The sequence below is a fragment of the Podarcis bocagei genome (genome assembly GCF_964188305.1).
Source record: "Podarcis bocagei genome assembly, chromosome: 4".
Classification (NCBI taxonomy): domain Eukaryota; kingdom Metazoa; phylum Chordata; class Lepidosauria; order Squamata; family Lacertidae; genus Podarcis; species Podarcis bocagei.
Genome location: NC_138128.1, coordinates 1186661 through 1213690, shown reverse-complemented (window position 1 = coordinate 1213690; position 27030 = coordinate 1186661). Strand labels below are relative to the sequence as shown.

At 49.5% G+C, this 27030-nt stretch overlaps 1 protein-coding gene across 1 annotated transcript in view; it reads right to left on the bottom strand.

Moving 5' to 3' along the window:
- The window catches only part of FGF12 (fibroblast growth factor 12), a 231204-nt gene extending 212759 nt beyond the window's left edge, over positions 1-18445 (bottom strand). Inside the window, exons 1-2 of the mRNA XM_081190671.1 lie at positions 18329-18445; positions 17958-18176 (exon numbers count right to left, since the gene is read on the bottom strand). Coding sequence (XP_081046797.1) covers positions 17958-17964 — 7 coding nt within the window. The 5' untranslated portion in view covers positions 17965-18176; positions 18329-18445. The remainder of the gene's footprint in view (positions 1-17957; positions 18177-18328) is intronic.
- Positions 18446-27030: the final 8585 nt, after the last annotated feature.

Genomic DNA, 27030 nt, shown 5'->3' with positions numbered 1-27030 from the left:
GGCTGAACGCAAATTAAAAATGGGGCCGTTAAAAGGAATGGCTTTTCGTGATGAAGCGCTCTAATTACACGGCAGAAAGGGAGAGAAAGACAGCGCAGGAGAATGAGGGTAGCAAAAAATAACTCCCAGAAACCAATTTCCCTTCCCCTCCCCCCCACTGTGCACTGGATATGGCTAAATGCCTCCCTGCAATTTAGCAAGATGCAGATCTGTTTCCTTGTTAAGTCTCAGAGGACAGCCAACTGATATTATTATTATTATTATTATTATTATTATTATTATTATTATTATTATTATTATTATTGCTTCTGTCAACAAAGGCAAGCTTCACAAGCCACACAGAGCTCTTTGCCTGGCAGAACAGAAAGATTCCTAAGTTTTGCAAGGAGCTGAAAGTTTCAGAAGATAATATTCTTTTGTATATACTGTATTTTCCCGTGTATAAGACTATATTTCCCCCCCAATTTTTTTAAGTTTAAAATTGGGGGTCATCTTATACACGGAATGTTGCCATTAATTATTTCTTAATTTGGGGCTCAAAAAAGAGGGGTCGTCTTACACATGAAAAATAGGGTACATTCTTTCAAATATACATACTATATGGAATTTGACAACTGGACAATGGAAATGGACTCTCCATGCTCTTGCTCTGGCCAAAAGACTGATTTTGTTGCATTTGCATTGGAATATCGGGCTCCATTTATTCGATGGATTGAAGACCTCCCCCAGTGAAGGAAAGTCCACCACCTCCCCAGGATGTCCGCTCCACTCTCAAAAGAAGATCTTAGGTTCAGAAAGCTCTTCCTGACGTTGAGTCGGAATCCCCTCCCTTGCCATTTTAACCCACTGCTCTGGGTCCTGCCCTCTGGAGCCGCCTGGAAGCGGGACATGGACCCAGAAGCAGAGCTCTCCTTTCTTCTGAATGCTGGAAGCGCAGCCTGGCCAAAGGTCAGGAGCCTCCATTAAGCGAGAAACATGGAGGCCAAGGGTTTGCCGAGGTGAGATAGGGAACAGTGCCAAAGAGGCAGAAGCGACAATCTCGGGTGGACAACGCAAGCTTTGTATGATATTATTATTATTAATTATTATTATTATTATACCCCTCCCATCTGGCTGGGTTTCCCCAGCCACTCTGGGCGGCTTTGTCAGGAGTGCGTGCAGGAGCTGGGCCCTGTGACCAGTAGGGCTTCGCAGGACTGGGGCCTTCCTAAGTTTGTTCTGGAGAGGCAAGGTGCGGCCACACAGGTGAGGCCACTTGGTAACTCACTACACTTGGTGGCTAGAGCCAGAAGGGATATAAGGTCAGCATTTCCCTTTGGCTTTTTGCCACAGCAACACATTTCCTGCCTCGCTGAGTTTGGCTTCTTGCTTCCTGATCCCCGGACCTTGGCTTCTTGACTCCTTGCTTCTCGACCCTCGGACCCTTGACCTGAACCTCGGACCCCTGGCTTCTGGACTCTCGTTCCTGCTCCCACCCCGCCGTCTTGCCCCCAGTTCTGACATCCTCAGCCAGGACTTTGATTGCCCGTAGACCAGACCGTGACAGGCTTCCAACAAAATATTAAAATACAATAGTCCATCAAACATTAAAAGCTTCCCTAAACAGGGCTGCCTTCAGATGTCTTCTAAAAGTCTGGTAGTTGTTTTTCTCTTTGACATCTGGTGGGAGGGTGTTCCACAGGGCTGCATGGGCAATTCTAGGCTGCATGTCCTGCAATTCACAAAAAGGAGTTTTCCACGAAAAGCCCTTTCCATAAACACACACACACAGAGAGAGAGAGGTGCCAGCCAGCCTTTCCTGGCCCAGAAAGCACAGAGTCCGTTCCTGGGCTTATCTGCACATATGGAACCCAAAGCTTTAGTGATTAATAAGGCAACCGGCCGTCATTCATTCCAAGATGACGATGGGACGCAGCATTATCGTGGTAACACACTATTAATCAGGGATTTCGGGAGCACGAGTCATTTCCGCCTGGGCCTTGCGGGGATTTAATGCGGGAGCACATTCTGTGTGCCCATCTCCACATCAGGAAGCCACACATCTCGCCCGAGTTTGCAGTCAGAGTCGGAGGAACAGTTGAAGGAGCTGGAGGAGACGGACAGGAGGCATGGCAGCCATCTTCAAACATCTGAAGGACCTGTCACCTGGAAGAAGGAGCAACTTTGTCTTCTGCTGCTCCAGAGGGGAGGACTCAGACCAAGGGATTCCAATTACCAAATGTCAGGAAGAACTTCCCCATGGTGACAGCTGTCCAACAAGAGAACGGGAGGCCTCAGAAGGTCACGAGCTCTCCTCAGTGCTGGATTTATGTATAAGCTAAATAACCTCTAGCTTAGGGCCCCACTCTCTTGAGGCCCCCCAAAAAATTTAAAGGAAAAAAACTGGATGTACATTTCCAAAATATAAGAGAAAAAACAAATAAAATAAAACCTACATACAGAAACAGTGTTTTGTATTGTGTAGGCGCTATTGCTGGAAGTCATGGGCCTGCTAGCCTGCTCCCTCAAATATCACTGGTTTGCTCCTTTCTATATATAGGGACGTGGGTGGCGCTGTGGGTTAAACCACAGAGCCTAGGACTTGCTGATTAGAAGGCCGGTGGTTCGAATCCCCGCGACGGAGTGAGCTCCCATTGCTCGGTCCCTGCTCCTGCCAACCTAGCAGTTCAAAAGCACGGCCAAAAAGTGCAAGTAGATAAATAGGTACCACTCCAGCTGGAAGGTAAACGGCGTTTCCGTGCGCTGCTCTGGTTCGCCAGAAGCGGCTTAGTCATGCTGGCCACATGACGCGGAAGCTGTACGCTGGCTCCCTCGGCCAGTAAAGCGAGATGAGCGCCGCAACCCCAGAGTCGGTCATGACTGGACCTAATGGTCAGGGGTCCCTTTGCCTTTCCCTTTATATATAGGATGCCTTCAATCTGCATGTGCAAATGGCTTGAGATACCTATGAGGTCCATAAATTACCATCTAGCATATATTCAACACAAAAAACAGCGACCATTTGTTGTTGACAAAGGACAGCTGGACATATATAGGGCCCCATTACCTTCAGGAGCTGAGGGCCGCATCAGATTTAAATCCGCCCCTGCATGTAACACTCCAAAAATGTAAGAGCGTAAGAACAGAGGCGCAGCTGGATCAGACCCGCAGCCCATCTAGTTGAGATGTCTGTTCCCACACTGGACCACCAGATGCCCAAGGGAATCCCTCACTCAGGACATGAGTGTGACTGTGCTCTCCCTTACATGTAATTCCCAGCCTCCCAAATGGCATAAACGGAACAGGATTCTGGCACTGCTGGCTTATCATAGAATTGTAGAGTTGGAAGGGATCCAAGGGTCATCTAGTCCAACCCCCTGGTATGCAGGTATCTCCACTAAAGCATCCCTGACAGATGGCCTTCAACCTCTGCTTAAAAACCTCCAAGGAAGGAGAGGCCACCATCTTCTAAGGAAGTCCGCTCCACTGTCAAACGGCTCTTACCCTCAGAAAGTTCTTCCTGATGTTTAGCCAGAATCTACTTCCTTGCAACTTGAAGCCATGGGTTCGAGTCCTACCCTCCAGAGCAGGGGAAAACAAGCTTTCTCCATCCTCCACGGAGACAACCCTTGAGATGTTTGAACGCTTTCCAAAACTGTCTTCCAGGTCCATTATATATATAGATATAGATATGCTCCTAGCTATTGCTGGATATTGGAAAAAATATATTTCTGCACCAGGACAGCTTGCAGCTTACACTGAAAACAGGTGAAAAGGTTGCTCAGTAACCTCCTATGAGCTAGACCAGGGGTCGGCAAACTAAGGCCCATGGACCGGATCAGGCCCAATTGCCTCCAGGATCTGGCCCATGGATCAGCGAGGAGATTCTGTTCGTTTGGGCTGCGCCATTCCCCCCCCCCCTGCACCATTCCATTCCCTCCCCTCTCCCTCACACATACCATGGCAGCGTCTCCTCCCTCCCTCCTCCTGTCTTCCCCCCGCCCTGCCTAGAGGAGGAAGGGGACTGGGCTGAGATGGCTGAGCGCTATTTAAAGCAGCCCCTCTCTGGATCCAGCCCTTTCGTGCCGCCCATCTTCCCTCCATGGGCAAGCTCGCTCTGCCTACCCACGAGAAGCAGCAGCAGTGGCGGCGGTGGCGGCAGCCCCAGGAAGGTAAGCGCAGCGTCTGGGGGTGGGGAAGAGGACTACTTGCCCCCTCACCTCTTCTTCCAGCTCCCCCCCCCCAGTGCTGTTTCTCTGGCCCGTCAAAAGGTCTGAGGGACAGTGGACTGGCCTGTGACTAAATTTTTTTGCCAACCCCTGTGCTAGACATCCCCAAACCACCCGTCACCCGTCATCACCACATCACCCTAAAGAGAGGGTTATGTTAACAAACAGCCCACTGTTCCCCCAAAGGCCTCAAACCAACAGACTGATAGGCTTTGAGGTTTGAAGAATTTGGGGCAAAATTTGAAGGAGTCTGCTCAGAATTCATTGCCCACAGCTGCTCCAGAGTGTGTGTGTGGGGGGGGGGGGAATCTGAACCAGTAGATTCAAATTACAAGAAAGGTGATTCCAACTAAACATTAGGAAGGACTTTCTGACAGTAAGAACAGTAGAATGGAGTCCCCCAGGAGGTGGCAGGTTCTTCTTCACTGGAGGTTTTTAAGTTAAGATTGGAGAGCTATCTGAGAGGGATTCTTTCGCTGGGGTTCCTGTCTTGCTGGGGTTGGACTAGATGACCCTTGGGGTCCCTTCCAGCTCCATAATTTTGTGATTCTATGAACTGCTGCCAGAGATGTTAGGCCCTGTTCAAAATATCAGGCTCCCGTAGGCAAGTGAGCAGAGCCATCGACAGGATTTACATTTCAAGAGGTGAGCTCCAACTACAGCCTTGGTGAGAGAGCTTGCTACCCACCCTAGAATGGGGACCACAAAAGACTATTTTATCTGTTATTTGTTAACGTTTGTACAATGCCCAATAGCTGATGACCTCTGGATGGTGAACAATACAACTGACTAGCCATATTTTCAAAAAAGGGAAGGGGAGCCACTGTCACAATAAAAATAAAAAATACTAACAGTGATTTAATAATTTAAAACAACTAGGAACATTACAAAGTCTTGGAAATCATATATCGAACAGATGGAGAGCTCTTCAATCTGAGCAGGCTGAAAGCAAAGAGTAAGGTTACCGTAACTTCCATCATAGAGCTTCAGTATGCTGATGACAATGTAGTGTGCGCACGCTCAGAGGATGACCTCCAAACCATCCTAAATATCTTCGCAGAAGCTTACAACAAGCTTGGCCTATCGCTAAACGTCCCAAAAACCAAAGTGCCGCACCAACAAGCACAAAATAATCCATCTGCAGCGCCACAAATCCAATTCAATGGTGTAACATTTGCGTGTGGATCCAGAATTGGCCTCCACAGTCACTTACGGACTCACTAGTAAAACAGTGTTTATGGAAGACAATCTTCCTTGGCTATGAGGGATCACCGAAGAAGAAGAAGAAGGACAGATTATAATGCAGGCAGAGAAAAGTTCTTCTCCCTCTCTCATAACACTACAAATCGTGGACACCCAGTGACGCAGATTGTTGGACAATTCAATACAGATGAAAGAAAATACTTATTCAGGCAGCACATTGGTAAACTGTGGAACTCCCTCCCACTGGAGGCAGTGATGGCCTCCAAACTAGATGGCTTTACAAGAGCATTAGACAAAGTCATGGGGGAGGATGGGCCCTGAGCCTTCATCCAGCAGGCTCTTCTCTATGTTCTGATATTCTCGTGTGGCTGCCAGGTGAGCATAGAAAAGAATCTCTGAAGGTGACTTTAGACATGTGCACCAGTACCCTCGTGTCCATCTCTGACTCGTTCCAAGGTGATTTGTGCAGGAGACATGCGCTAGCGGGTGGCTCTCATTGCGCAAGGTTTCTCTTTTCCAGCCCTGTTTATGACTCCCCAACACTGCCATGCTGGAAACATCCACACCTTGCTGCACTATGCTGCTTTCTGAGCCTCATGGCAGTATTCCAAGCCCCTATGACCAGCGGTGGAGGAAGCCACTTGGGCGCCTGGAGTGGCACGCCCAGGGGCAGGGCGAGCTGCCCATAGGGGTGGGGCGAGTTGTCCACAGGGGTGGGGCGCACCGCGGGGCCTCCGGAGTCTGCCTGCCTCCTCCCACTCTGTGGGATGTGAAACACAAGAGCAGTCAAGTACAACATTCCTAGAGTGAACATGTTTACACATGGGGAGGAATGTTTGTCCTTCCTGTTTCCTTCTGGGCTGGGACAGACTTCCTCTGCATGTGAGTAGAGGTGGGCGTGGCTTCACCTGTGCAGGTAACAACAAAAGCACAGGGCAGGGCAGCCGTCTCTCTCTCTTTGGCTACATGCATCGAAGAAGCAACATCTGCTTAGCCAAAGATGCCCTCTTGGCTTCCAGCCAAGAGAGGACAAAGGGACTGTCTCCTTATGAGATAGTTTCTAGGTGTATGTTACTTTTCTAAGCTAAGTCTGTCTTCTGGGATCCTATTGTGAACAGAATGATGTGTGAGTAAAGCTTTTTATACTTTTATAAAAGACTGTGTCATGTCTTATCTTTTATGAGGGAATAAGGGGAAAATACCAGAACAGTTATTATAGGGGCTTTAGCGAGCCTGAGGAAATGCATCTGCTGCAAGTTTAAAAAGGGGAATGTTACTCTGCTAAATTGTGAACTTGTTAACACAAGTTGGAAAGGGTATAATCAAACAATATATCCTCTCCTGCATCCCTGAACATTTCTACACACTCAGCTGCCCTACAGCTGGGGTGGAGGCAGCGGGCGGACCATTTGGGCAGGAGAGATGTGTGGCTTGGGCACGCTGCACGGTGAGTGCTGCCTGGCATTTTGCCACCCTCCTCAGTGGTGACACCCAGGGCGGACCACACCCACCGCAGCCCCCTTCCTCCACCCCTGCCTATGACAATGGGAAATGGGGAAAGATAAAATCCATGGGATGCATTCAAAGAAGGCTAGATCCATCCCAAGAATTTGACTACCTAGCCTTGCTCAGAACACACCTGAAGACTCCATCCAGTTCTGAGCTCCATTGAAGAAGGCTCTTGGCAAGCTGGAAGGTGTGCAGAGGAGGGAAACCAAGATGAGCAAGGGGCTGGAAACCAAGCCTGATGAGGAATGCTTGAAGGAGCTGGGTATGTTTAGCTTAGCCTGGAGAAAAGAGGACTGAGAGGAGATGTGAGAGCCATCTGCAAATATCTGAAGGGCTGAGCCATGGAAGATGGAGCAAGCTTGTTTTCTGCGGCTCCAAAGGGTAGGATCTGACCCAATGGATTAAAACAACAAGGTGGATTCTGACTAAACATTATGAAGAACTTCCTGACTGTGAGAGCTGTTTGGTGGTGTAACAGACTCCCTCGGGGGTCCCTTCCAACTCTACAATTCTATGATTCTATACTCTGCCACAGATGGGACGCGGGTGGCGCTGTGGGTTAAGCCACATAGCCTAGGACTTGCTGATCAGAAGGTCAGCGGTTCGAATCCCCGCGACGGGGTGAGCTCCTGTTGCTCAGTCCCTGCTCCTGCCAACCTAGCAGTTCAAAAGCACATCAAAGTGCAAGTAGATAAATAGGTACCGCTCCGGCGGGAAGGTAAATGGCGTTTCCGTGCGCTGCTCTGGTTCGCCAGAAGCGGCTTAGTCCTGCTGGCCACATGACCCAGAAGCTGTATGCTGGCTCCCTCGGCCAATAAAGCGAGATGAGCGCCGCAACCCCAGAGTCATCCACGACTGGACCTAAGGGTCAGGGGTCCCTTTACCTTTACTTATACTCTGCCACAAGCAAAGGATGAACTGAAGCAAAAACTGCAGATATCTCAACGGATTGTGGCTTTTCTCTGCCTTCCCTGTTGTTGTATCTCTTTTTTCCACAGCTGTGCAGTTTGTACAGATCAGTCACTATTTCTAAGACCACGTCTTGCCTTGCCTTTCCCTGTTGCCTCTTTTTGAAAACCCCACTCGTGATATAGTGGTTGATGGCGCACCAAATCCACCGTGAAGTGCGGCAGAAGGGCTTTTGAATGAAAAATTGATATTTCCCCATTCCTCTCTCCCTACACGGACCTGAGAGTGTGCATGCTGAACGCTCTTCGCTCAGACATCGCCGTAAGGGCATCTCTGAATTCTCTGGATCTTTTGGAAGAAGGGGGGGCCACATGCTGATTTACAGATGTTGCAGCCACTCAGGGAGAGGAAAGAAGAGGAAAGAAAGGGATTCAGCAGGAAGCCAGGCATGGACTTTCCAACACTCGCTTTGCAGGAGTAGGAAGAAGAGATTCACCCCTGAGCCTTTGGAGCCAGGAAGGCTTCTCTCCCCACCAACACCACTGGATCAGGCCAATCCAATCCAGTATCCTGCTCTCACAGGGGGCGGCCAGATGCCCCAATGGGAAACCAGCAAGCAATTGCAGAGGCAGAGCAGAGCTGTTCTGGATAGTGGCCACCAATAGCGCCCTCCTCCTCCGTGAATTTGTCCAATCCTCTTTTAAAGCCATCCACTGCCTCCAGTGGCAGTGAGTTCCACAGGCTATATGCTGTTTGAATAAGGACTTTTCTATATCTGTCCTGAACCTTCCAGCATTCTGCTTCCATGAGTTCTAGCGTTATGAGAGGGGGGCTGCTTCTTATGCGCCTTTTCTCTAAACTAGATATTCCCAAGCGCTGCAGGTTTTCTTAATAGGGGAGGTGCTCCACCATCTTAATCCCTCTAGGTGCCCTTTTCCTAACTCTGCAATATCCTCTCTTGAGTTGAGGTGATTAGGCACTGCTGGTTTATCATACAATCGTAGAATCGGAAGGTACCTCTGAGGGTCATCTAGTCCAACCCCCTGCGATCCAGGACTCTCAGCTAAACCATCCTTGACAGATGGCCACCCAACCACTGCTTAAAAACCTCCAAGGAAGGAGAGACCTCCCAAGGGAGTCCATGTCACTGTGGAGCAGCTCTTACTGCCAGGAAGTCCTTCCTGGTATTGAGTCGGAATCTCCTTTCTTGTAACGAGAAGCCATGGGTTCAAGTCCTACCCTCCAGGGCAGGAGAAAACAAGCTTGCTCCATCTTCCATGGGAGGGCGGGCAGCTCTTGGGGTATTTGAAGATGACTCTCCTATCTCCTCTCAGTCTCCTCTTTTCCAGGCTAAACATAACCAGCTCCTCATAAGGCAAGTGTTCTGCCACTGAGCTATAGGAGGCCCTTTTCTCCGAGCCCAGATGCTATCCTCCCATTCAGCAGCCAGCTGGGTTCCCAATGCCTGGAAGTTTTGCACAAAGATTAGCTGCGATTCCTACATGCATGGGGTTAGACTAGATGACTCTTGGTGTCCCTTCCAACTCTACACCTCTATGATTCTGCGATTTATCTCTACTCTTCTGCCCCTTTGAAGAGGCTGCTTTTCCTCTCTCACACGCAGTCCTTAAGTTCAGGATAAACGTTCTTTGCATCAATAATGTATCACGAACAATCGAGAACCGGAAAGGACCCTTTCCTGCTCCAGAGAAGTACAGGCAGGCCATCTACGCCAATCCTACGGCGCCCATAAAACACCGAGTGCTGTGGGCTGCCCTCCATAAATCCTTAGGGCAGAAACATCCAGCAGATTAACTCCATCCATCAGATATGCAGCAGAGGAGAACACAAATAAAAACAACTCCAGGAGAAGGAATGAAATATTCCCCTTCTCCAAAGTGATGCAGAAAGGAAAGAGTCAAGGGTAGGAAAGCTGCAGTGCCAGTTCCCTGCATATAGGCCTGGAGCGCGAACCCAGCAGCCCCCAAACCTCTTGATTCAGCACCCCCCCCCTCCGCGCCTTTGCCCTTCCTTTGTCTCCCAACTGTGCTGAGCAAACAGCCGCCTTTCCCTTTCGCCAGAAAACCACCCTGCTACATCAGCCCCCAGCAGCCTCATCCATCGCTCATCTCCGTCAGCAAGTTTACTCGGTTCCAGCCAAGATAAAGGAGAAGGACCTCAGTGAGACAGCAGGAGGGCGGGAGGGAGAGAGGGGGAGAACTGGAGGGGAAGGAGTGGGGGGGTTGAGAAGTGTGGGTCAGAGAAGAGGGAGCCCTTTTATTCCAATTATTTGGAATAGCAGGTTTGGAATTGCCCAAGAAAGATGTTAATCTATTTTTGTATGCCACAACTGCTGCTCGTATTTTGTTAGCTAAAAAGTGGAAAACCCAAGAATTACCAACAGTAGAAGAATGGCAGATGAAGATGATGGATTTTTCGGAGCTAGCCGACCTAACCGGAAGAGTCTGCGACCAGAAGGAGGAGGAATATCAGGAAGAATGGAATAAATTTAATGATTATTTAGTTAAATTTGTTAAGTTAAACTAACCGGAAATAGCTTGCAGATACTTAATGGGCTTAGGATTTTATTTATGTTAAGTGATGAATTAATATGTTTAATTCTATAAGGTGAAGAATTAAGGATGTTAATGTTTAAGTTAAATTTCATAAAAATTGGGATTTGGAAAACCGTTAAAAGGACATGCAATGAAATTCAACCATGGGGAAGCGAGGAAGTCACTTAACAAAGTTAATAACTGTAATTTTCAATAAGGCTATGATTTATGTTTGGTTTGGTTGGTTGGTTTGTCTTGTGTGTTTGTTTGTTTGTCTTGTGTGTTTGTTTGTTTATAATATTGTGAAAACCAATAAAAAAAATGGGGGGGGAGAGAGAGAAGAGGGAGCCGTACGGACAGACAGCATTTCCTGCAAAGGGGGCTTCCTTACAGGGTTGGCGCTGCTTGTGCACATAAGACCCTAAGGAGAGACTGATGGATCAGACCAGTGGCTCATCTAGTCCAACTGTCCTCGCAGTGGGAAACCCACAAGCAGGACCTGAGTGCGAGAGCTACCCTCTCCTCCTGTGGTTTCCAGCAACCGGAATTCAGAAGCATTGCAGCTTCCAACTATGGAAGCAAAGCCGAGCCAGCAAGGCTAGTAGCCATTCACAGCCCTCTCCACCTCCGTGAATTTGTCCAATCCTCTTTTAAAGCCCTCCAAGTTGGTGCCCCCCACCGCCTCCTGTGGCAGGGAGTTCCACAGTTTCATTTTGCATTGCATGAAGAAGTCCTTCCTTTTCTCTGTCCTGGATCCTCTAACCTTCAGCTTCATTGTGTGTCCCCGAGTGCAAGCGTTAGGAGAGAAGGAGAAAAACTATTCTCTATCCTCTTTCTCCATGCCAGGCATAATTGTATAAACTTCTTTCATCAATAGATCCCCGCGCCCCTTGCTTGTTTCATGGCTCTTGGGGAAATGGCATTTCCTGGCATTTATTGCTAGGGGAAAATGGGAGAGCAAAACTCATGAAGAATTATTAATATGCCACAGTGCTCTGTGCACTGACTGAGCCCACCCTTCCTGGCCCCCTTCTCAGAGTCCGTGTCTAGGCTACCTTTCCCCAGCCTGGAGAATGAACAATAGCCCCCCTTCCCCCAGCACATCTTGCCCCATGCCCTTCCTCTAGGAAGCCTCAAGGTGGGACACAGCCCCCTTCTCCACATACCCATTTTAATCCTCCCAGGAAGCCTGCAAGGTAAGAGAGAGGGAGGCTGGCCCAATTCAACCTGCCAGCTTTCGGAGTCTGGATTCGACCCCTGGTCTCCCAAGTCCTACTCCAGCCAGCGAATAACACTGACCCTCAAAGTCTGCAGTGTTGTGCATTTCACAGCTTTCAGACTAGACTGTAGCAGCTTATATTTTCAATATCACGCAAACACAGGTTGCTGTGTTTATTCATTTTTGTCCCAGGACAAAAAGTCCTGCGGTGAAGTTTTGCACATGGACATGCTGGGGACCTAAAGAAGGAAAGGGGGGCTAGGGGGTTCCCACAGATGGAAAGCATGCAGGGGAAAACAAGGACTCCCTGCCTTTTAGAATAAATGCTTTGTTCCTCTCCCCCCCCAAAAAAAACTAACAGTTACCCCTAGTAGGAACTGTCCATGGTCAGAGGATAGTTTTTTCCCTAGGTCTGTTCTTTTTCTGCCCCATGGAAATGCTGCCCCTGCCCCTGCACCCTACACGCCATATTATCTTCAAGGTTCTAGTCTTCTCTTTTTGGACTCCCCAACACACATCCGACTCCCCCATCCATTTATCCCTGTGTGCTTTCCCTTCCACAGCTAATAGCAGCTACAGGGGTGGGGGTAGAATTAGGGCCACAACACAGGAAAAAATGATTGCATCCTCCCTTCCCCAGCCCTAATCACTTTCTCAGAGACATGCACACAAAACTGCATTTCGAATAATGAATTATGTCCTGCAAAATTATGAATCTTGAGATTCCTGCATTGCATGGGACTAGATGACCCCTGGGGTTCCTTCCAGCTCTACCTTTCTATGATCACACCCATTTAGGCCCTAAAAAAAACCACCAGGGCAGAGTCCGTGTGTGTTCAGTGCAGCACCCCAATCAGAGATGAAGGTGGAGTCTACCTTCTCACCATTTTTTCTGTCAACATCAGGGACTGTGGTGTGGCCTGTTTTTTAACAATTGTCCTGCCCAGAAGGTGCAAAGCACAGGTGGGAAAAGAAGGAGGAAATGCTGGCGGAGAAAAGGAGGACATAAAAGCAGGCTGCTGGGTCAGGCCAGTGGCCCGTCCAGTCCAGCATCTTGTACTGGAATTCCAGTACTGGAGTTCCAGAATTCCAACAGTTCTTGGCCACCTTCTTGGCCAAAGAGATGCTTCACTGAGAAACCTGCAAGCAGGATTCGTACACAAGAGCACTTCTCCCTTCCAGTGACTGGGATTCAGAAGCATCGCTGACTCCAACTGTGGAGGCAGAGCAGAGCCATTCTGACTAGGAGCCACCGATCGCTCTCTCCTTCTCCATGAATTTGCCCGATCCTCTTTTAAGCCATCCAGGTTCGTGGCCATTCCTGCCCCCGCCCCCAGGAGCACATTCCATCATTCGAACTCTGCACTGCATGAAGAAGGACTTTCTTCTCTCTGCCTTGAATCCTCCAACATTCAGCATCATCAGATGTGGACGAGTTCTGGCGTTATGAGGGAGGAAAGCTTTCCCCCACCCTCTTTCTCTGTGCATAATCTTACAAACTTCCCTCGCCTTTCCTCTAAGCTAAAAAGCCCTAAAGGCTGCAACCGTTCCTCACAGGGCAGCCGCTCCTCCCCTCATTCATTTTGGTGGCCCTATTCTGAATCTTTCCCAGCTGGGCAATCTCTTTTTTGAGGCCAGGCCAACCAGAGGCCTCTGGGAAACCCACAAGAAGGATTCGTGCACCAGATCACACTCTCCCTCTGTCCTTTCCAGCGAGTGGGACGGTTGCTCACTACTTTGCAGGGCTGTGAGGGATCATCGCACAGGGTTGCGCCTGGGGGAGTCTGCTGGACTCGAACATGCCTCAGATACACTGGCTGTGGACTAGTGTGATCTCCTGCCATGCAGGGCTCCTAAAGCAGCAACAGCAATGAGCCCTCTGAAGTCCTCTCGCCCTTCTCCAGAGCGCATGATCCATGACTGCAAGATCAGCCACTGGGATCGGGCTGGGAATTTGTCTTTCTGGCTCCATGCAGCCCTCCTTCCTTCCTTGGGCCAGTCCTTTCTTTATTGCAGCCAAAGGCCGTGGCCAAAGGCCAAGGCATCCCTAATCTCCAGTGTTAACTACTGCTAGCCTTGGCAAAGCTGATGTGTGGGCTGGAGCTGCATTCTGCTCCATCCCAGCAAAAAAAGCTGCTGTTAAGAGTGACGAGTGAGCAGAAAAGACAGAGTGGTGCCAAGTCTTCAGAGGTTTTGCTGGAGTCCACCGAGGGAGAGAGAGAGAGAGCAAGGCAGAAAGTGCAGCGCGGCTGGCACATGCTTTTGACATGGTCTTATTGCGACTTTGCTGTTGTTTTTATTGATTATAGTCTAGTACTCAGTTGTGGAAGTTTATCGTACTAGCCAGAGGCCATGACAATTGCACACCTGCAAACATATTATTAATATAATACTATAGAACATGCATCTGGAATATAAAGAAGGCATTATGTGATTAATCGGTAATGATTTATTGTAATAGTTGAGATTGAGTTAATTAATATTTGCTGATGCTCTGAGAGCTAATTTCATTGCATAATATTATATTCTAAATGGATCATTGAACACTACTGCATTTTATATAAGTTGTTTATTTTAAAGTCATTTTTTTAAAATTCTGACTTATTTCCATTGCATCGGATTGTTATAGGACGTGTGGTCTTTGTTGTACATATAGAAATAATCCATCTTGACCCAAGAGTGGAGGCTGCAAACATCCCATCTCTCCTCCCTGCCTTCCTACTCCTTACTCCTTGCATTAAGTGACTAGTCCACATGGCCATGACTGCTGCCAAGATATACTGGTTTTGGCTCAGTTTGATGGTCATATTTTCTCCCAAAGTATTCTGGGAACATGGGACGCAGGTGGCGCTGTGAGTTAAACCACAGAGCCTAGGACTTGCCGATCAGAAGGTTGGTGGTTCGAATCCCCGTGATGGGGTGAGCTCCCGTTGCTTGGTCCCTGCTCCTGCCAACCTAGCAGTTCGGAAACATGTCAAAGTGCAAGTAGATAAATAGGTACCACTCCAGAGGGAAGGTAAACAGCATTTCCATGCGCTGCTCTGGTTCGCCAGAAGCGGCTTAGTCATGCTGGCCACATGACCCGGAAGCTGTACGCCGGCTCCCTCGGCCAATAAAGTGAGATGAGTGCCGCAACCCCAGAGTCGGTCACGACTGGACCTAATGGTCAGGGGTCCCTTTACCTTTTATTCTGGGAACTGTAGTTTGGGGAGGGTTCTGAGGCTCCTTGTATTAGAGATCTTTGCTGTGCCACCCCAACCTCTATAGACCTCTGGGAGAAGGGAAAAGCTATAAACCCGCTTGCAGCGTAACTTTAAAACCAGCTTCAGAAAACTGAAGGAGCAGCAAGGGTGTCACGCCACAAATCTCCTCCTTCAACCCCCTCCAGGGCCACCTTCTAGATTTCCCAGGGAAATATACCTTTCGAAAAAGCAAAGTGTACATTAGCTGGGGGACGAGGCTCTTCGCCCTGAGAGCTTTATCCTTAAAATCCCTGGTGTGTTAGAGAGGCACATCCAGACTCATCAGTACTCCTGGGATTCTCCCATTCTTGCATGAACAGAGGAGGGAGAGATGTATTGAAATGCTGCTATTATTGACAAGGCATGAAAAAAGTGAATAGAAAGCTCAAAATGGAAGGTTTCCTTCCGAGGGAAAACTAGGCAGTTCTGATCTCCGAGCTTTCCATGCAAGGCCCCCTCTCACACACCTGTGGCCTGAAATGGCACAGTCCGCGCGAGAAAGGCAAACTGCAACAACGGCATCACCTGCCTTGGCGAGAAGGGCCGCACAGGTCGTCCGCGCAGGATCGACAGGGCCAAAGGTGAGGCCGGCGCAGGCCTGAGAGGCGACTACCCACAGGGGAATGTGTTACCGAGGAAGGAACGCTGTGGAAACTGCAAGCACTGAAGTTTTGAAATTAATAAATAAATGTACGAGGGAGGTTCTCCTTAACGAAGCACCGTTCTTGCACCCTGAAGAATGAATGGTGATACAGGGATGATAGGCTGTAACCGAGGAGGTGGAATTCAGCCCTTACAAACACCGCTTTGCAGGTTATTAAATGAAACCCCCTTTTAAGTGCATGGTCAATCATAGATTGGTCTCTGTGCATGAAATCTGAGAGAGCGAGAATGGAAATTCACCAAAATTCGGGCTAGTCCGGGGCAGAGGTGAGCACTGTGTAGATCGCAGGATCGCCCTGCCCTGATGTCCTTCTGGGGATCTCACCAGCTTTTCATGTTATTATTCCAAGTTGCTAGCCCTTGAGGGTCATTGGAATATGTTATGCGGGAGGGGGTTTCGATGTGGTTGTCAATCCTGAAACAGCAGACCGTCGCTTGCAGGGAAACCTGCCTGCTGAAAATAATTGATCTAGATCCTGCAACCTCCAGCCTTTGCTCCAACCCTCGCCTAACCCTTCAATTCCCCCTCCGATGTCAAGAGTGCTTTGCCAGTTCGCTACAGGGAGAGACGAATCGAGCCCCCTCAGCAGACGAACGTGCCCTTCTTGGGCCCAGCACTGGGACCCGCCTTCCCTATTGGAACCGCCAAGAAGGAACCAGCAGTTGCTGCCACACCGAATTCTCCTTTCCTTCCCTCTCCCCTTCCTTTCCCCAACGTCTCCGTCCTCCTCGAAGGCCTTATTGAGCCTGCTTCGCACTGAAGATTCCGGCAAGGCGACCACGCCGCCACCCCCGGGCGAAAAACATCTCGGAGTAGCCAAAGCCCAGGCTCCCCCCCCCCCCAGCCTTCTCCGCCAAGCCAAGGGCTCCAAGAACTTCGACAGCAATAAAGCGCATCCTTGCAAGTCGTGAGCACCGAATTAGGATGGCCAGGCAGAAACCTCGGCCAGATGGCTCCCTCCCTCCCCCTCTCGCCGCTCAAGATCCAAGAAGGCGAGGGCTATCGCGCCGCGCTATCGCAGAATCTCTGGTCATAGCGCTGCTTTGGCTGCCAAGGCGAGGGAAGACGCTGCTCGTATCCCTTCCCGAGGCTGCCTCTCGCCCGCCCGCCCGCCCGCCCGCCAGCAACTCGGAGAGGCATCCATCTGCTTCTGGATGCATGACTATGCATATAATGGGTTATTATGTCCCCACCCCACGATTTTTATGGCACCCAACGGGCAGACCAGCAACACACCTACATCACAACAGGGGAGGCGGGAGGGGGGGAGCAGTCTGCTTTGAAAACAAGCCTTCATCAAGGTGTTGGGAGTCAACGAGATTCCCTGGTGCTGCTGTTTATGTATAACCGAATCACTCATTTTGCGGGGCCTGTTCTGAACCTCAGGTACATCCCCCTTGCCGCTCGAGAGGGTGGGATCCCTCCGTGGGATTGAAGCCGCCTCTAATCAGATCTCCCCAAACTGTCTTTGATTGACAGGGCAGTTATTAAAACAGAGCCAGGGGTTTCAAAGGCAGCCTCCGTCTTCAAGGAAGCCCTGCGTACACCAACTCCTCATTCTTGCTGTATCAGAGCTTCCCAGCCACCTTGTGTAATAAAAGGGGGGGAGAGCATGAGACGGGGGTGGTGTTAAATAAGAGCAGCGTCTCCCTGCACGCTTTTTTTCCATTGGCCGGCGGGATGGGCCACCAGCAACGTCAATCAGTAATTAATATTTAGAGATTTGGAGAGTTCACGTACTTATGCAAAACGAGCAAAGCAAATCGAATCGGATGCAATTTGTATACGCCTGTTTGGATGCAGGAGACAATACCCCCCCCCCACGGCGCGCCCCCAAACCTGGGTGGGTCGGGGTGTGTGTGTGTGAAATATTTTATGAGCAAGGATGCAATGCAATGCACTGACGGAGGCGCGGAGGGCGGGGGGAGCGCTAGATCAAGGGGACTCTCCTGAAGCAGCCAAAACAACATTGCACGGCTTCCCCCTTTCTGGAAGGTGGGGTGGGGGTTCAGCATTGCCCTCCCCCCCCCCATATGGCGCCACTGGGTCCTGCATGCAGCAGATGCCTCGTCGCGTGGGGGTAAGGACGGGGCTTGTACGGCGAGTCTCTTCCCAGCAAAACGAGGCGCCCCGCAGCCCTCCCATGACACACGCCCTACAATTTACAATTGCATTCAAAAGATTAATTAAATCGCTTCCCGGCTCAGAGCCAGGGAGTCGCCCCGGAAATCCACCTCCGGGAGCCAGCCTCGGCGCTCGGGGCGAAGGCCTTTCCCCGTTCTCGCCCCTGGCCGGCGTGCGGCGCAAGCCCAGAGCCCGGCGGCGGAGCCTCCTTCGCCCGCCGCCGCCGCTGCAATGGGCTCTGCCCAGCCTCGACCTCCGCTCGCACTGCGGTGCTCGGGCGAGGAGAAACCGTGGGCGCCCGCCCGCCTGCCCGCCCGCCCTTACCTTCCATGGCCGAGCTGTCCGGGCGCCGCGAAGTTGCCGGGAACTTTGGGGAGGGCTGGTGGGCTCGGGTGCTGGTCCTCCTCCTCCTCCTCCGGCTTCCGCAGCTCCTCCAGCCCGGATCCCCGGCGGCGCGTCGGGGCTTCCTCTCGGCTTCTTCCTGCTCGGCTCCGGCTCCTCCTCCGGCTCCTCCTCGGCGAAGGCTTTCCCGGCACCCGGAGGCTGCAAGCAAGAAAGCAAGCACCGCAAGCGTGAGCGCCCGCAGGGAGGGAGCCGCGCGCCGCTGCGCAACCCGCAGGGACCCCGGGATGGATGGATGCAGGGAGGGATGCAGGGATGCAGGGATGGAGGCTGGCGCAGGAGGCGAGCCTTACCTGGCGGCGGAGGCGGCGGCGGCGGGCGGAGCGCAGAGGAGCTGTCCGCCGGCGCTGGTGCTGCAGGTACAACTGCCGGCTCTGCCCACTCGGCTGCCTCTGTTGTACGCACGGCACAGGCGCCGGGGAGCCGGCAGGGCGCATGCGCCCCCCCCCCCGCCGTCGCCTCCCTTCCCCTCCTCTTCGCTCCGGCCGCGCGCTCGCTCCCGGAGCCGCCAAAAGCGCTTGGCGCGGCGCTTTGGTCCCAGGGAGGCCTCGGCCGGGGAGAAAGCGCGCACTGGAGAGGAGCGGAATCCAGCGGGACGGGGAGTGGCCGGGGACTCCGGAGTTCTCCGCGCCCCGGGATGAGTTTCTGTTCGGAGAAAGAGGAGGAGGGCTTCGGTTGGAGACCACCACCCCCTCCTTCTCCTGCGAGGCTTTTGGCCTCGCGCGCCGGGAGCGTTTATACGACACTTTTCCTGGCCCGCAGGTCCCGGGATGGCGATGCTCTTGACTTCAGCCCCTGGGGGCGAAGGTCGGCGCTGCCTCAGCATCGCGGCGGAAGAGAAGGGAGAGCGGGGAGCGGGCAGGCGAGCGCCGCCGGACCTCGCCGCCTCGGGCAAGGCTCGCCTTGCTCTGCGAAATGGGCCAAAGAAGGCGGACTTTTTCGGATAACCAGGCCCGGAGGAAGGAGGCAAGGGCCTTTCTTTGCATTTTGACAGCTGCCGCTCTCAGGAAGCCAGACATGGACTTCCACAGCTCGATCGAACCTAACCAAGCTTCCAGCCGAAACCATTTGCAAGCTCAGCCTCGTCGCAGCATACTGGGACCTCATTGCTAAACTGGAGAAGACAAAACTCCAACAGAGATGAAAGGAGGCCGGGACCAGACTTAAGAGGGGCGGGCAAGGGAGGGGCTCCACCATTCTAACCCAAATTAGCAGTCTAGGCTTGGGGGGGGGGGGGAATCTGGTACTAGGTTTTTTATTATTATCATTTAAAGAATTTATATGCCACAACTGCAGTTGGTGCACAAGAAATAAAATGCAGAAAGAGGTAAAAATAATAATGATCAGTTGAAACAATGAAACCAGAGTTCTGTTAAGATGCCTGATAGAAGACTAAAGGTCTCCCATGGGCGCCAGAAGTTCAACAGGGAGCAGGCCGGTCTGATCTCCACTGGAAGAATTCAAGTGGCACACGTACTGAAGGGTCAGTCTGCCATTGGTGTAACACAACCTGATTGTGACAACCCCAATGAGCGTTGCCTCTGGCTGCTCACATGCCCATGGCCCCCAGTGTCCATTTTGTTGTGCATCCACGACAATTTCTGTTCATGGTGATATGGGGGCAGCCAAGGATCAGGGCAGGTCTATGCCAACCCCTGGTGCTTGGCAGAAAAATGGCAGAGTCATGCCCACTCATGCTTTGTTGAGGCTGCTTGGGTAGTGGGCTTTGGGGGACGGCTGCCATAAGAGCATAAGGACAGCCTGCTGGATCAGGCCAGTGTCCCATCCTGTTCTCACAGTGGCCAAGCAGTTAATGATATATAATAATAATAATTTATTATTTATACCCCGCCCATCTGGCTGAGTTTCCCCAGCCACTCTGGGCGGCTCCCAATCGAGTGTTAAAAACAATACAGCATTAAATATTAAAAACTTCCCTAAACAGGGCTGCCTTCAGATGTCTTTTAAAAATAAGATAGCTGCTTATTTCCTTGACATCTGATGGGAGGGCGTTCCACAGGGCGGATGCCACCCCTGAGAAGGCCCTCTGCCTGTTTCCCTGTAACCTCACTTCTCGCAATGAGGGAACCGCCAGAAGGCCCTCGGCGCTGGACCTCAGTGTCCGGGCTGAACGATGGGGGTGGAGACGCTCCTTCAGGTATACTGGGCCGAGGCCGTTTGACTGTTGACAGTGGGAAGCCAGCAATCAGGATTTGAACACAAGAGCCCTCTGCCCTCCTGTGATTTCCAGCAACTGGGATTCATTTTTTTTAAAATAAAATGTTTATTGAGATTTTACAGAAAAGAAAAACAGTATGATAAAAAATACAAAAAACCCCCAGACATTTAAAAAGGTAGAAAAAGAAGAAAAAAGAAAAAATAATAACCCATTTTTCAATAAGTTTAGGCTCATTTGCTTATTTCCTTGACCTCCTCACACCTCCCCTTTTTGTATTCCCGTTTATTAAATCCTTTCAGCAAATCCTTACCCTCTTTCATTTATCTTTATATTTTTAACCTATTATAACTATAAATTTTCATCCATATAACTATCTATATTTACATATTCTTATTAGCCTTAATACCAAAACCACTTATTTTCAGTCCAACATCATTTTAACATTCATTAATTTTACAGTATTTCTGCAGATAGTCTTTAAATTTCTTCCAGTCTTCTTCCACCATTTCTTCTCCCTGGTCTCGGATTCTGCCAGTCATTTCTGCCAATTCCATATAATCCATCATCTTCATTTGCCATTCTTCCAGCAACTGGGATTCAGAAGAATTATTGCCTGTAACAGGGGAGGCAGGGCACAGTCGTTGTGGCTAGCAGCCACCAATAACCCTCCCCTCCTCCAGGAATTGGTCCAGTCCTCTTTTAAAGCCATCTCAATTTGGTGGCCGTCACTGCCTTCTGTGGGAGAGAGTTCCCTAGATTAACTATGCGCTGTGTGAAGAAGGACTTAAATCCTTTTATCTGTCCAGAATCTTCCAACATTCACCTTCATCGGATGTCCATGTGTTCTGGGGTTCTGAGAATGGGGTAAAAGCTCCTCTGTTCCACCACTAAGTCTCATGTTCTGTGGCTACAGTGTGGCCTTAGCACAAAGGGGACGTCTCATGGCCCTTTGTACCACGGCTCTCCTGCTCCACCTCCAGCATCCTGCCTGAAGACTCCTGTCCGGCAACTTTTCAAGATCCTGCACAGTGAAAATGAACTGCCATGGTGGCACCTGTGCAGGAATAGCTCCTCTTCCTTTCCTGTACCTTTTCCCTTGGGTGGGTGGGTGTTTTAAATTGTAAGCCTGTGAGTAGGGGCTGTCTTGTTTTAATTGCTGGGATAGCTCAGTCAGCACTGCATGAGACTCTTAATCTCATCATATATCGTATATATCATATATATGATGATCATTATATTAATCGTCTTATATCTTATAGTGTGGTGGTTTGTTTGATTTTTCTGTTATTTGTTTGTTCGATTGTATGTTTGTTCACCTGTATGTTTGTCTGTTTTTCATAAACATATTTATTTTAAATTAATAAAGATCTATTAATAAAAAAGAGACTCTTAAACTCAGGATAATGGGTTTGAGATCCGCATAGGGCAAAGGATTCCTGCCTTGCAGGGGGTTGGACTGGGTGACCCTCAGGTTTCCTTCCAACTCTGCAATTCTATGTTCCTAGGAATTGATTATTGGCCCTCTGGAAGCCCTTTTGGCTGAAGAATGGGGTACAAATGTCCCAAATAAATAAATGAATCACTCCTACAGCGATGTTGGTTTAGTGGTCTCTTCAACCCCTCCATCTGCACCTGATTCCTTGGAGAATCACTTGCACGGGCCATGTTTGTAAGAACAATAGAAAAATAGCCTGCAAAGGAGAAAGCTGTCGATGGCTAGTAGTCATAATGGCTGGAGGCATAAATGCTTGTGAATTCCAGTTGCTGGAAACAGCAGGAGGGGGAGAGTTGCTTTTGTGCTTGAATCCTGCTTGCACAAGAACATCTGGTTGTCCACTCTGAGGACACGATCCTGGACTAGATATGCCCCTTTGGCCTGAGCCAGCAGGATGTTTTCATATAGTTCTTTCTTCCTAAATTCCCCTTCTTCTCCTTCTCCTCCTCCTCCTCCTCCTCCTCCTCCTCCTCCTCCTCCTTCTCCTCCTCCTTCTTCTCCTCCTTCTCCTTCTCCTTCTCCTTCTCCTCCTTCTCCTTCTTCTCCTTCTCCTCCTCCTCCTCCTCCTTCTCCTTCTCCTTCTCCTCCTTCTCCTCCTTCTCCTTCTCCTCCTTCTCCTCCTTCTCCTTCTCCTTCTCCTCCTTCTCCTTCTCCTTCTCCTTCTTCTCCTTCTCCTCCTCCTCCTCCTTCTCCTTCTCCACAAAAATTCACTAATTATTCTTATACCAGTAAGTTGCTGCTGTAAGCTCCTATAATACTGCCACGATTTTCTATCCAGTCATTTGCAAAACATGTCCTCCACCGCCATTTCTTTCCTGAATAAAGTTTCTGCAAGAGCCAAATGCTTCCGTAACCATTCCCATGAAGTTGGAAAGTGTGGATTCTTCCACTGAAGTGCCCCCAGGTTTTCTGATGAGATTAGTAGATTTTTTATTAAAGATTTCCTTTCCTCTGGAAGAGCAGCCTCAATCCAATTAAACTGTATGAACGCAGGACTCCATTCCACAGTTATTGCTGCAATTCCTAACACCTCTTATTCCAATTGTGAAGTAAGCTTGCATTTGCAACTGAGCTCTTTCCAAGACTTGAAATTTGCATCTGAGCAGCTTTTATTAAATCTCACAAGTGTCAGGAAAGAGAGAGATTTCGCACTGAGCTTATTGTACTGTTTAGCTCAATGATTTTACCAAGCAAAGTTGTTCGCCTACCGACAGGTCTAGGATCATGGCCTGTGATGCTGCGTAGCCCACAGACAGTCGCTTTACCCTGTTTCAAACTGCAGCCTTAGAAAAATGTAAATTGTGATGACACAGACATGAGCATCACACACATTGAGGTGCTGGGATTGGCTGCTTCTATCTGCTGAGAAAAATGTGTGAAATGTCCATGGGATTCACAGCTGGACACTGATTCATGGTCTAGGGTCAAAAAAACCTTTAGTAGGAAGAGAATTATTAAGACTTCATTACAAATTCAACCCAAAGCATGGAAATTATAAATTTCAGGCACCGAACATCTGCACAATGGAAGGTATAGGAGACCCATGAGCAGCACAAAATTACTTGCCTTTCCTGTGGTTTCCAGCAGCTCGTATTATTATTATTATTATTATTATTATTATTATTATTATCCTGACAGAGGAGGCAGGGCAGAGCCATCCTGGCTGGGAGCCACTGACTGCCTTTACCTCCACAAATTCCATAGAATCATAGAATGGTAGAGACCCCCAGTGTCATCTAGTCCAACCCCCTAAAGTGCAGGGATCCTGCCCACAGCCATCCCTGGGGGTGCTCAAACCACTAACCTTCTGGTTAACGGCCTGGTGCGCCAACCCACTGTGCCACCTGAGGGCGGAAGTCACAGGAGGGGAGAGTGTTGATCTTGTGCTGGGAGCCTCCTTGCGGTTTTCCCACAATGGGCATCAGGTTGGCCACTGTGAGAAGAGGATCGTGGAATAAATGGGCCACTGGCCTGATTCTGCAGACGCTTCTTATTGTCTTAAACAAGCCCTCCAAATTGGTGCCCATCACTGCCTCTTGTGGGAGTGAATTCTTCTTCTTCTTCTTCTTCTTCTTCTTCTTCTTCTTCTTCTTCTTCTTCTTCTTCTTCAATTATTACATTTGTATCCCACCTTTCCTCCAAAGAGCTCAGAATGGTCTCCATAGTTCTCCTTCTCCCCACAACAACCCTGTGAGGTAGGTTAGGCTGAGAGAAAGCAGTGACTGACCCTAAAGGTCACCCAGTGAGCTTCTTGGCCGAGTGGGGATTTGAAATCTGGTCTCTCCCAGGTCCTGGTCTGATGCTCTAACCACTACACCACACTGTGTTTATCGTGAGGAGGTGCTTCCTCTCTTCCGCCCTGGATCTCTGAGCATTCAGCTTCATTCCTATCCCTCCCTGATCAGAAGAACCCCACAGCTGAAGGCATCTTCCGACATCTTCCCTTGGGCTTTAACTGGGATTCAGAGTGCAGACCACTTAGGGGATGAGGTGCAGAATGGAGGAAGGGACACTCACAACTCCCCCCCCCACCCCTTGCTTTACGCCAGCTTCTTGTATCTAGGAACAGAAAGTTGTGGGCTCTCTTCTTCACTGGTGGTTTTTAAGCAGAGATCGGATGGGCACCTGTCAGGGATTCCTTCACTGTGATTCCCAAATTGCACCAGGACTAGACCCTTGAGGGGTCGCTTCTGTGGGAATGATCAGGGTGGCAGGAGAGGATATATTGTTAATTAATATCCTTCCTAACTTGAGCTAGCAAGTTCCTTTACTTGGCAGAGTTCCATTCCCCTTTTTACATGCACAGCAGATAGCTGGTTGCAGGCTCGTGTGAGCCTCTCACTATTATACAATTCAGTCTGTCTCAGATTGAGTTGTACGTTCCTGGTAAGTTCCCTTGAACCCCTCTTAAAAGAATGAAGAGGCCACAATCTTATTCAAAATCAATAAAAGAAGCTTACTTACATCAGTTCACAGTTGGATGCCTGAAGGAAGACTTAGTTACAAATATGTACATGTGGATCTACCCCATATGGGGGAATAATCCCAGTGCTTCTGCTAGCTGAGAGCTAGCAGAGCAGTCCTAGCTAAAAGCTGGTCAAACGAAGAAGGAAATCAAAAAGAGAGAGGTGTGCTGTGTGACACGTCCTTTTGTTACCTGGACAGGTAAGGTCACGCTCACCTTCTATCACATGCAAAAGGAAGGATGCTCCAGCCCAGGTGGAAACAATAAGTTTTGACTGGCTAGACATACCCTTGCATGTCCACTCTAGGAAAACAATGAATGTTGTATTTGACTGCTCCCAGTGAATTACACTCCACACCTTCCAACCTTACAATTCTATGATTCTATGATTTAACCACCTAAAAAGGAAGGCAAGTACAGCAAAGACTCTGTGCCACACCCGTGAGAACTTCACCAAAGTTCTCTCTCCCCTTTGATAATTTTTGAATGCCATTTATTTTCTCCATTAATGGCGGAGAACGTTTTGTGGAGCAGGGAAGGCAGGGCAACTATTTGGCACAGCACCACTTTTGGCACACAGCTCCTGCTAGCCCCAGCATAGCATTGCCCTGCACCCTGGGAGCTGATGGGACTTGTAGTCCAAAACCCCCGTGAGGGACCAGGTTGAGGAAAGCTAGAACAGGCCACTCGACCTGCCATAATGGTCATAAAACATTTGCAATTATACATATTTATGTAGGGCGGTGTGTGTGTCGCTCTCCGTGATCCACAGAGTCTCCTGGCACTTGGAAGCGCAGGGTCACCTTCAGCGGCACTCGTCAGTGTCAAATGACACCACGCTGTGACTCGATGCTTCCGATTTTCTCCCCTTTTAGATTTGGCATTGATTGAACACGGTGCTGGATGAGATCACATTCCCATGCTCTTCCCCCTCCTCCCTTCTTAAAAAAAGCCCTCCCCAAACCTGCCTTGATGAAAGCGAGATGGGTAACTTTGGCACAGTTCCCAAACCTGTCGTAGAATCACAGAACTGTAGAGTTTGAGGGGACCCCTGAGGGTCATCCAGCCCAACCCCCTGCAAGGCAAGAATCACAGCTGGCTCATGAAGGAACACACAAGAGTCCTCTTCTCCTCAGCACAGCCTAAAAGCCATAGAACCAAGGCAGGAAGGGAGACAATCTCATTACAAGGTCCATGGCGTCAGGGCACCTCCAAACATCTTTTAATTTGTGCCTTCGTGAGGATTTGGGCTCAGGATGTTGTTAGGGCAGATGTATGCAATCTAGCTTTCAATACCGTTTGCTCTTGCAGAAGTTTCATGGTGGACAGCCTGGTCCATTTCCCAACAGTGAGCATTGTGGGATGTGATACATAAGTAGCAGTCAAGTACAACATTCCTTGTTTTCCTAGAGTGGACATGTGGGGACATGTTTGGTCCAAGTCAGTTGAAAACTTCCTGTTTCCTCCTGACTGGGACATACTTCCTTTAGCATGTGATGTGAGGTGGGTGTGACCTTACCTGTCCAGGTAACAACAGCACAAGGCACACAGCTCTCTCTCTCTCTCTTTGACTTCTTCCATCGTTGGACCAGCAGCTTTTTAGCTAGAAATTCTCTGTTGGATTCTCTGTTGGACCCATATGGGATGGATCCTCATATATATATACTTTGTAATTAAGTCTGCCTTCAGGGATCCAACTGTGAACCGATGATGTGAGTAAACGTCTTTTATATACTTTAAACAAGATTATAGTGTGTTTATTCTTTTACGGGGGATATAAGGGAACTTACCAGGAACCTAATTGTGAGAGTCTGCAACCAGTTATCCTCTGTGTGTTTAAAAGGGGGATGTAAAATTCTGCTAAGTAAAGGAACTTGCTAGCACAAGTTAGGAAAGATATTAATAAACGATATATCCTCTCCGGCCTCCCTGAACATCCCCACATGCATCCTGTAGCTTCCTGCTGAAATCCTGTTGCTTTTCCTACTGCAATTAGTTCCTCCTGAGAGCAATGATGTGGTAGTGCCACAGAAAAACTAATAAAGCAGAATCAATCTGCCTAGACTAATTGTGGGATGTGATACATAAGTAGCAGTCAAGTACAACAATCCTTGTTTTCCTTGAGAAGACATGCAGGGAAAGGTTTGGTCCAGCCAGTCGAAACTTCCTGTTTCCTCCTGGGCTGGAGCATCCTTCCTTTTGCATGTGATAGAAGGTGGGCGTGACCTTACCTGTCCAGGTAACAAAAGGGCAAGGCACGCAGCACACTTCCTTCTTTTCAACTCTTCTCCATCTTCCTTTCGTCGTGTGAACTGCAGGACTGCTAGCCTGCAGTCACTGCGATTATTCCCCCATA